Source organism: Brienomyrus brachyistius, unplaced genomic scaffold, assembly GCF_023856365.1.
Source record: "Brienomyrus brachyistius isolate T26 unplaced genomic scaffold, BBRACH_0.4 scaffold46, whole genome shotgun sequence".
NCBI classification, from domain to species: domain Eukaryota; kingdom Metazoa; phylum Chordata; class Actinopteri; order Osteoglossiformes; family Mormyridae; genus Brienomyrus; species Brienomyrus brachyistius.
Window position 1 is genome coordinate 287,870 of NW_026042321.1, and position 10,612 is coordinate 298,481.

Sequence of the window (10,612 nt, forward strand, 5' to 3'; positions counted from 1 at the left end):
GCTGCCCCAAGCAATCCATGAGGTTGTACAGCTCAAGCCTAGCATACGCGGTGGTGAATGCGGCAACAAACGTATTGACGTACCGCGGCGTGTTAGGGAACACCTATGTTCCGCCATTGGACCATTGCCACATTATCATTCAGAAAGGAAAAGTGAGACGATGCGACCAACTTTGAAAAAATGAACATGAGAAACTCATCGGGGTCTTTGAGCGTCGTACTTGCCTGATTTATTCTCTGACCAAATTTTCCCCAAAGGCTGTTTTAAAAAAATGTTTTTGAAATTTTGCGTTTCACTTTAACCTCAGTATTTTCGGGGTTCAAACGGATGCCCTCCTTCTCAAAGTAGGTCTGAATGTATCTCTCACTTTATCCTCAGCACTCTTTGCCCAAGAGGGATAGCCCGAAGCCTCCTGTTGTCCTTTTAAATGTGTGTTAATATAGTCAGTGTGGTAACTTTACTTAATAAATAAGCACCTGACCACGAAACGTGTTTAAGAACACTTTATATGCACGCATTTGTACACTTACACAAACGGATGGCAGGAGCTACATAACATGTGCCTTCTAGCATCGTAACCAAAACGTATTGAAAATAATCTAGACACCTGACCGGAAACTCTGTTAACATTTGCTGTAGAAAAACTATACAGTTTTCCCACTAGGTGGCAACATTGACCCATACATACATTACAGATTTAGATTACAACATCCCTCCCCCTTTAAGTTTACAACTGCTTCACATTTTCCAGGTTACTTGTTTTCTCTATATACATAGAAACCATATTAACAATGTTAAATCTCTTGCATTAACTAACTATATCTTCTTCCAGAACTTAGGTGCATTATAACTGCACCTCTTTCTTAAAGGTTTAATCTATTAGGAGGTTTGCGAGGACGCTGTGATCTGCGCACAACTCTTGGTGAAACTTCGGTTATAATTAGTTCAGCGGTTTTGGAAGAATCTACTGGTATGGGTCCAACATTAATTGGTGTCTCCACTTCTGCAAGGGACACAGACATCTCGGTGTGCGAAGCTCTCTCTGGCTCCGTCTCAGGATCATTTTCACTTCCTGGGAAATGACTTAGAGATGGCAAGTTTGTATCACAGAGATTTTCAGTACTCGCATCGTAATCATGTTGTGTCCTCACGTGATCCACATGTCTGCGTACTACACGTCCATCCGCTAGCTGCACAACATATGAGACCGGACCACTTGGTTTTAATACAGTCCCTGATAACCATTTCTGACTGCTTGTTTTACTGAAATCCCTCACATAGACTTTATCCTCTGGTTTAAATTCTCTCTTATGTGCTTGCTGGTTGAATTTCTCCTTTTGCTTTTCTTGTTTTCTCTCCACCCTTGCTTCCATGTTAGGGCGCAGCAAATCCAACCTTGATTTGGGCCTGCGTCCCATGAGCATCTCGGCTGGGGAGCGTGCTGTAGTGGATTGTGGCGTGAGACGATACTGAAACAAGAAACGTGAGAGACGAGTACTCAGTGAACCTCCTGTCATCTTTTTCAGACCTTCTTTCACTGTTTGTACTGCTCGCTCTGCCAACCCATTTGAGGCAGGATGAAAAGGTGCTGTACGGATATGATGAACTCCATTTTGCTTCATAAACTCTTGGAACAGTTCACTTGTGAATGTGGTACCATTATCTGTGACAAGCTTGTCGGGGAATCCATGCACTGCAAAAATCTGCCGTAATTTCTCTATTGTTACAGCTGCCGTGATGTTGTGCATTATGTGTGCCTCTATCCATTTAGAGTGTGCATCCACCATAATCAAAAACATTTGTCCCAAAAATGGTCCCGCAAAATCTAAGTGCAACCTAGACCAAGGTCTAGCAGGCCACTCCCATGGATGTAAAAGTGCAGGTGCAGGGGAGTTCTGATTCAGCTGGCATTGTCTACAGGACTTCACTTTGTTCTCCAAATCCTGATCCATTTTTGGCCACCATACATAGGATCTCGCTAAACTTTTCATTCGTGACACCCCTGGGTGTGCCTCATGTACTTCCTCTATGATCTGTGAACGGCCAGGGGGTGGTACAACAACTCTTGCACCCCAAAAAATGCAGCCTCCTTGCAGGCTTAATTCTAGCTTCCGTTTTGCATAATGTCTCATCTCCTCCCCCTCCAAAATACTTGGCCATCCATGCAACAGATACATCTTAACTTTCGACAACAACGGGTCCCGCTCAGTCCATTGACTAATTTGTTTAGCCTGCAGTGGTATGTCAGCTAACCATTCCAATGAAAACACAGTTTCTGGAGGTACAGGTGCAACAGCCGCAAGTTCAGGTAACGGCAACCGACTCAGGGCATCAGCATTTGCATTATCCACACCCATTCTGTACACCAGTTTGTACTGATAAGCTGACAATGTGAGTGCCCATCGCTGTACTCTAGGCGAGGCCTGTGGTGAAATGCCTTTCTTCTCTCCCAACAGACTTAACAGAGGTTTGTGGTCAGTGAAAACTGTGAATGTCCGACCATAGAGATACTGATGAAAACGCTTCACAGCAAAAACCACAGCCAGACCTTCCTTGTCCAATTGTGAGTATCCCTTTTCTGCTGTACTCAAAGTACGCGAAGCAAATGCAATAGGCCTTTCTGACCTATCATCCATTTTGTGAGCAAGGACTGCCCCTACTCCATACGGGGATGCGTCACAGGACAATATGATCTCTTTGTCAGGATCGAAATGGACCAACAGTCTGTCTGAGTGTAACAGCTCTTTCACAGCCTTGAAAGCCTGCTCTTGCTCCTTTTTCCAATGCCATGCAGTATCACCCCTCAGTAGCTTGTACAAAGGGGACATCACAGTTGAAAGGTCAGGTAGAAACTTACCATAGTAATTTACCATTCCTAAAAATGATCTAAGTTCAGTGATGCCTTTAGGGCTTGGAGCATCTTTTATAGCCCTGACTTTTCCTTCCACTGGCTTAAGTCCTTCCGATGTAATTTCATGACCCAAGTAAGTCACGCTTGGTGCCAGGAATACACACTTATCCCGCTTCAGCCTTAACCCAGCTCTCAAAAGTCTTTCTAAAACCTTTTCCAAGTTTGCTAAATGTTCTCCCTCAGTGGCTCCTGTGATCAATATATCATCCAGATATACAGCCACTTGCTGAATGCCTTGCAACACTATGTCCATAGTTCTTTGAAAAATCGCTGGACTGGATGCAACACCAAAAACCAGGCGGTTGTATTTAAATAACCCTTTGTGAGTGTTAATGGTTACATATTCCTTAGATTCATCCTCTAGCATAAGCTGTTGATAAGCCTGACTCATGTCCAGTTTTGTGAAGAATTTACCTCCAGCCAGGGTAGCAAACAGGTCTTCCACTCTTGGCAGTGGGTATTCATCCAAGGTTGAGACTTGATTTACAGTGAGTTTATAATCCCCACATATTCTCACAGTTTTGTCTGGTTTTAAAACTGGAACAATAGGTGCTGCCCACTTGGAAAATTGTACCGTTTCTATAATGCCCAGTCTCTGCAACCTCTCTAGCTCTTCTTCCACTTTGCTTTTCATTGCATAGGGCACTGACCTTGGTTTGAAAAATCGTGGGGTGGCATTTGGGTCAACATGCAATTTTACTGTCACCCCTTTTAAAGTACCCAGCTCATCTCGAAAAACATCAGAGTATTTCTGCAGAATGTCCTCTACAGTGCGTACAAATTTAATTTCTTGCCAATTTAACTGAAGTTTTCTAAGCACATCACGTCCCAAAAGGCTAGGACCGCTACCTTTAGCTACCACCAATCTAACAGCAGCTCTCTGACCTCCAGTACACATGTGTACGTGCAACTCCCCCAGATGTGGAATGGATTGCCCTGTATATGTCCTGAGGTTCAAATTTGTAGGTCTAAGTGTGGGAGGGTCTGACCTCCAAGTGCTTTTGTAGGTATCTTCACTAATGACTGATGTAGAAGCCCCTGAATCAATCTCGAAAGTAATGTCTTGTCCGTTTACGTCCAAAGTGGCGTAATAAGGTACAGGAGGAAAATCACCACTTCGTATTCCATACATATTGTAGGCACATGCCGATTCCTCAGCTTGATTCTCCAAATGATTCGTTGCTGCCCTAAACTGTTTTGCACTTTTCTGTCCAGGGTTGCGTTTAAACTTAGAAGTCTTACATTGTTTAGCTAAATGTCCAACTTTTTTGCAGGAATGACAAACACTCTCCTTGAATTTGCACTCGTTTGCATAATGCTTCCCCCCACAGCGAAAACATTCAACGATTTTAGGCTGTTTACCAGTCTCTTTCCGGACCTGATGCACCGTTGCTGCCTGTGAAACCGCATGTCCCCTCTGAATGTCTTTTGCATTACTGTCAGCCATTTCCATACCCTGAGAAATATCAAAAGCCTTCTTGAAGGTTAATGGCGGTGTCTCTCCCAGCAACCGTCTTTGAATAGCCTCATTATTAATACCGCAAACAAGTCTGTCCCGAAGCATGTCATCCAACACTGCTCCGAAATCACAGTGCTCCGACAACTGCCTTAGCTCCGCCACGAAGTTAGCCACAGACTGACCTTGCTTCCTGAAGTGACTGTGGAACTTGAAACGCTGGACTATCACAGATGGTTTCGGATTGTGGTGATTCGCCACGAGTTGGACGAGGTCGTCGTAAGGAATCTCTCCCGGTTTCCGCGGCGTGGCTAAATTCCGTATTAGCTTGTAAGTTTTAGCACCGCACGCACTCAAGAGAATGGAGCGCTTTCTGTCTCCATCAGAAATTCCATTTGCAGAGAAAAAGTGTCCTAACCTTTCTTCGTACTCTGTCCAATCCTCGGTTCCCTCCACGAATTCACCCACAGTCCCGAAAGTAGTCATCTTGCCAGCACTCCCTCCGCGCGAAAAAAAAAATTCACCTCGTCGCCAAAATATGTGGTAACTTTACTTAATAAATAAGCACCTGACCACGAAACGTGTTTAAGAACACTTTATATGCACGCATTTGTACACTTACACAAACGGATGGCAGGAGCTACATAACATGTGCCTTCTAGCATCGTAACCAAAACGTATTGAAAATAATCTAGACACCTGACCGGAAACTCTGTTAACATTTGCTGTAGAAAAACTATACAGTTTTCCCACTAGGTGGCAACATTGACCCATACATACATTACAGATTTAGATTACAACAGTCAGCAAAGAGTGTGTCTGTCCTGTCGGAGAAATGCCAGACCTTGTAAATCTTGGCAATTTTGTAGCCCTTTTCAACAGCCTTGTTGATTTCAACACTGCACCACGTGCCGATCAGAGCTCTCTGCTCATCTGAATGATTGCAGACCCCCTGCGTCTCAGTTTCACAGCATGTTCTGCAAAGTGTGAACATGAGATTACCACCGGACCTGTAAGGCAGAACCGGTAGGTAAAGACCTCTCGGTGGGTAAACCTTGGCTTTGATCACTCCAAAATAGTTTTCAACACTGTCAAAATCACGGTAAATGATTACGGGGTAGCCTACCGGGTACTCCTTAAACTTGACAGAGGGGTAAAGGCTCGTGAAGTCGTAGTAATCTATGCGCTCATCGCCCTCTGCTTTATAGTACAATTGCAATGCGTTAGTTCTGCCACCAAACAGAGCGTCCCAAGGATCGATGTGCTCTGGAAAGTCAAATTCCCTCAAGAATGCCTGTACATTTGCATTTTCAGCCTTCATTTTATTCCATTTGTGTTCCCAAATAACATGTACATTGATGTTCTACGTGTGTTTAAGGGCAAATATCTTATCTTGAAATTGCTGATGCATGTCCCCAAAACGCAGTTTTGCACAGTGTTAAGTGCGTTTGCACCTGTGAAAAAAAAACATCCTGCAAATTCGTACACTGTACGAACTCCATTAATTTCGGAATAGCCATCGAGGTAGTAGGGACCCATTTTCACCTCCTCTACAGAGCGCGTGCTGAATCTCTAGATTTTCTCTATGGGCGATGTATTCCAGCCATTGAATAGATGGCGTGGAGTATGCCTTTTGTCGCTTGATGTAATTATCTGGAATGGTTAGCGTGACGTTTCAGGCAAAAAACTCATGCAAAACTGCTTCATGCACACTGAGGCAATGGTGACACATTGAAAAGGGTCTAGACTACAGCTATTGATAATCTCACCTCTGAACCTGAGACAGCCCTCTCTCAAGATGACATCATTTTTACAGTACTCTGCCATTTCTTTCATAAAGTCAAACACCTCACCAACAACAGTACCGTACCACTCCATAAACTCTCTTCTCCTTCTCCATCATGGTTTGCACACCGTATGCCTCTGTTGGCGGGTAGGGTCCGACACAATTTTGATTTTCTACGGTGTTCCAAAAATGTGGGAAATGGCCTTTCTTTTGGCTCTCAAAACCCAAAGCGGCGGGGAATGCGCACAGGTTCATGGGCAGAAAGCAAAGTGAGTCAATGTATCTTTGGCTAACGCCCTCGTCTGACACACAGAGCAGTTTGCTGCCCTGTGTGATAATGTAGGGGGTGACGCCATTTTCAACTAAATATTTCATAAGCAGGTAACTGTCATATCCTTTACAGTTGTGCGCTATGAATGTGTACCCCTTGTATTTATGGTTGCGGTACCTCTTGAAAAATTCAGCCACACAACCATCCCCCTTAGCAGTCCAACAATTGCCCTCAAAATCAATGCAGCAGATGTAATTAGCAATGTGCGTCCCCTCATCTTGTCTGCATTCAAAGTCATAAAACACACAGCGGTCTGTCAAGTCCTCAGTCTTTACTGGCTCGATTTAAAACACTGATGCGCACAGTCAGGAGTCAAGTCCTCTTTACAAAAAGCGCATCTCGTGTTAGGTTTACATTTATGAGCCTTTCGATTTTATTTTTAGTGACGGTCCTCACAATGTATGTGAGGTGCTTATGGCACTCGGGACTGAGACACACGTTGCAGTAATACTCACATTTGTGGTGTGCTTTAACACTGTATGAGGCGTAACAATAATCACAGATGGGATCTTTTGGGGCATCGTACGTCAGGCTTTTTATGCCGAAATAATGCTGATCTTGAAGGTACAGAAATATTGTTTTATCACGAGGCACGGGGTTTGTGTTTTTTTTTTTTTTTTTTAAATGTCAGACTTGTCACAGTGGTACCAAACCTACAATATTGACCCCAAGCATTCGCTCAAACTCTGTTTGACAATGCAACCATGTCGCTCTGTTAGACTGCCCGATTCCTGCAAACGCTTGGCTTCTTGGGATATTTCAGGGATTAAGAGGCGGACTACACAGTAAGCAAAGCATAGATTATTGTCAGAGTTTTCAGAAACAAGACAACTAAGCTTCTTCTGCAAAATGTCAGATTTTAACAGCTTTATTAATTTCTGTCGTTTGGCCGCACCTCCATCTCGATTATTCATAAATCTGGATGACCAGCTCCAGCGTTTCATCGCTGAAAACCTCGGTATTACTCTGAGAGAGGTTGTTGACCATCGATAGCAGATCATTTAGATTGATCTCCCCTCGAACATGTATAGCGGTGTTATTAGTTACTGAATCCCCCTACAGTTCCACCTGTATGATATCCCCCGGTCCTGCTAAAGCGTTCACTCTCTCCACCAAATTTTGGAATGTCTGTATAACAGACCTGTAAACGTCTACTATGTCATCATGCTTCATTACATAAAAATGAAAGCGTTGCCTTATTTCAGTGTTGTTATACTGTGGCCTGCGTATTACATTAACATCAGCATCAGCTGCACCATGTTGTACCACATTATCTATGTCCATAATTTCTGTATCCACCTCCGCCGCTCTATCATCATTTTAAATCATTTAAGTTCTGTAAAATGGGATTAAATTCACCTGTATGCTCACCATTCAGTTCTGCAATCATCTGATTTCAGTTCAGAGTACATGGCCGATCCATCATCTGCGTCAAGCATTTGCACATCGGTGTCCGGTCCGCTGTCAGCCACGTGGTCGTCAGCGATTTCCACATTCATAGACACATGAGCATTTGGTAACCACCCGTCTACATTACATATAGCGTCACCCATATTGACATAGTCCATAGCATCAACCGCTTCATCAGCACCATTCTCATTTAAATCATTTAAGGCAAGCATGTAGGGGTTAATTTCATCCGGTAGTTCGTCATTCAGTTCATCAATCCGCCGAAGCAGATCGGGGTTCAGTGGCGTTTCACCATCGTTGCCATCATTTATATGCATCCTTCTAGATCCCCCGGCCCCGTCAACTCCACTGCCTCCACTTTTCTGACATGTCCGTGCTTATTCTTTATATCTGGTCAGACAAATCCGCCAAAAAAATCACACATCTGATCCTGAAAAAGGAAAAAAGCTACCTTGAGCCCCTTCAGCCGCTCGTCCCGGGATACAGCGCCGTCCAGGGAACTCACAACCGGCCACTGCCAAGGTGTTAGTGGGTCAATATCCCAATCTTGTGTCCTCTGCAGGGTTCCCGATAAGACACGGGTTGTGGTCGCTGGATCACCGCTTGCAGAGCCCTGTTGGTCCGGTGTCACGCTTCCTGTTGTGGGAGTCCTCGGCCATGTAGATTCCAGCAGGCCGTCCGGTTCGCTCTGTACGCTGCCGGTTGAGGTTGCTGCCGTTTCTAGATCCGCTTCAATTTTTTCAGCCGCAACGATCAACAATTCATCATCAGCAGTGTCTTTAAGCATTTCATACAGAAAAAATCAACGACGCGGGTAAGCAATGTTGTTCCACGTACCATTAAAACTATCCATTCTTTTCCGCTTATGGCTAACTTGTTGGGGGACAGCCCCTTCACGATTTCTCTGAAAAAAACCGTCGGCGTGCTTAACAAGTCGGCGTAGTTATCTGCAACAGTGAGCATAAAACTTTCAGTCTTTCCACAATTTTTAAAACAGTAAATCCATTGATATGCTCAAACTTACCGCTATTCCAATCCTCTACTTTTGACCAAGAATTTTCCACAGTGTCAAGCCCGAGTAAGCCCCATGAAGCAATCACAAATGTTCTCACAATAGCTACAATTTAAACAATTCTCAAATACGGCGAAAGAAATTCAACATACCTCCAGTTTGGCATTTCCATCTTTGGCGTCATGAGTTGATCGTCTATCGTTTCAAGTTTTTCAGTATTTTTGGTCAACAGCGTCGCCCTTAACATAGGGGAAACTTTTGGGGTGGGGGTGTTGGACCACAGCGGGGAGGGGGGGGTCACATGCGGTGGACACATGCCCCAGCAGGGTGGCGCTAGCAACCGTCTTTACCACCGGTCGAGTTATTGCCAGTTTTTAAAATGCGCTTTTGATCTCTATTTCATGTATATTACACGTATTAAATAATCATGTACGTCTACTTTAGCCGCATTGAAATTTATTTCAATTTTTATTCATTAATCCTTGTTTACGGGGTAGTTTGTCGACAGCTTTAGTCCTCAACTTATTTATTTTTTGTAATTATTATTTGGGTTAATGATCGGTTTTTATTCCTTGTTTACGACATTAGTAGGCTGTTTGTCGTGTGCTTTTCCTTAACGTATAAAATATATCAAAGTTTATTATTATAAGCAGGGGCTAATGTTTTTTTTTTTTCTTTGTTTAGCACATTAGTGGCAAGGCTGTTTGTTGAACCATTACTGAGGCTGATACACTGTTTAATTCTACCTCATTGCATAAATGACATATATCACACTCATACTAATTTAAAATAATGCTGTAATAAAGAGTTCATAGCAGTCTAAATTCTCGGCAGTTCCTACATGCCCATCCTGCTGGCCGCAGTAAGACTCTGCCTAACTGTATTGTCAAGTATTGCATGTCAAAACGAAAAGAGTTTGTTGCAGCCTAAATTCTTGGGGTGCTGTTCGTTCCTACACACAGTGCATTCAGCATACCCCGTTAACAAACACGATTAGTTATTTTAAGGAGTGAAAAAACATTAAGGTATTAGTCTAACAAATGTTTTTTGATGTATGTTGCTAAATATCATTCACTAGTTCCTACTATTGAATTAGTTTATTATTAATTTAATACTATTAACAAAATACAACTAAATTGTTTTTCTTCCTTAAATGTTATTGTTTTAAAAATGTATACTAATGTGGCATATGTCACGCCCGGCTGCGATCGCGCTGTTTAAAAGCGAGCGATCGCTCGGGCAGGCGGGCAAAGAGCAGGCGGACAGGCGTATACGGGTAAAACACAGGGTTTAATCGGGAACTGGGGATCGGGACACATCTAACCGTAACGAACATCATTGACAGACAAGGCAAACAGGTAAGACCAGGGGTCTCATTTATCAAGCGTGCGTACGCACGGTTTTATGTGTAAATCATGCGTACGCACAATTCTACTAATAGAATGCGATTCATTAATTTGTACGTGTGCGTGAAAATGTGCGCACATTTAGAAGAACTCCTGACTGTGCGTAAGCAGAATCCCCTAGTGGTAGAGAACTGTAATCACATATACACCCAGTGCCCTTATACTTCTCCAATTAAATGTCAGTGTTGACAAATTGATTACTTGAATACTTGAGTACAACAGGTGATTCTGAGTTATCTGGAACAGTCAAGAATATAAAATAGCCTACACAATTGAAGAACTGTTTTTGGAAATGCATTG

At 43.3% G+C, this 10,612-nt stretch overlaps 1 protein-coding gene across 1 annotated transcript; it reads right to left on the reverse strand.

Annotated features, from left to right (window-relative positions):
* Positions 1–654: 654 nt before the first annotated feature.
* Positions 655–5,060, reverse strand: LOC125723168 (uncharacterized protein K02A2.6-like). Its single transcript, XM_048999560.1, has 2 exons — positions 3,326–5,060; positions 655–1,469 (listed from the first exon to the last, which is right to left on the reverse strand). The coding sequence occupies exons 1-2, from the start codon at positions 4,851–4,853 to the stop codon at positions 1,375–1,377; spliced, it is 1,623 nt and encodes a 540-aa protein (XP_048855517.1). The 5' UTR covers positions 4,854–5,060; the 3' UTR covers positions 655–1,374.
* Positions 5,061–10,612: the final 5,552 nt, after the last annotated feature.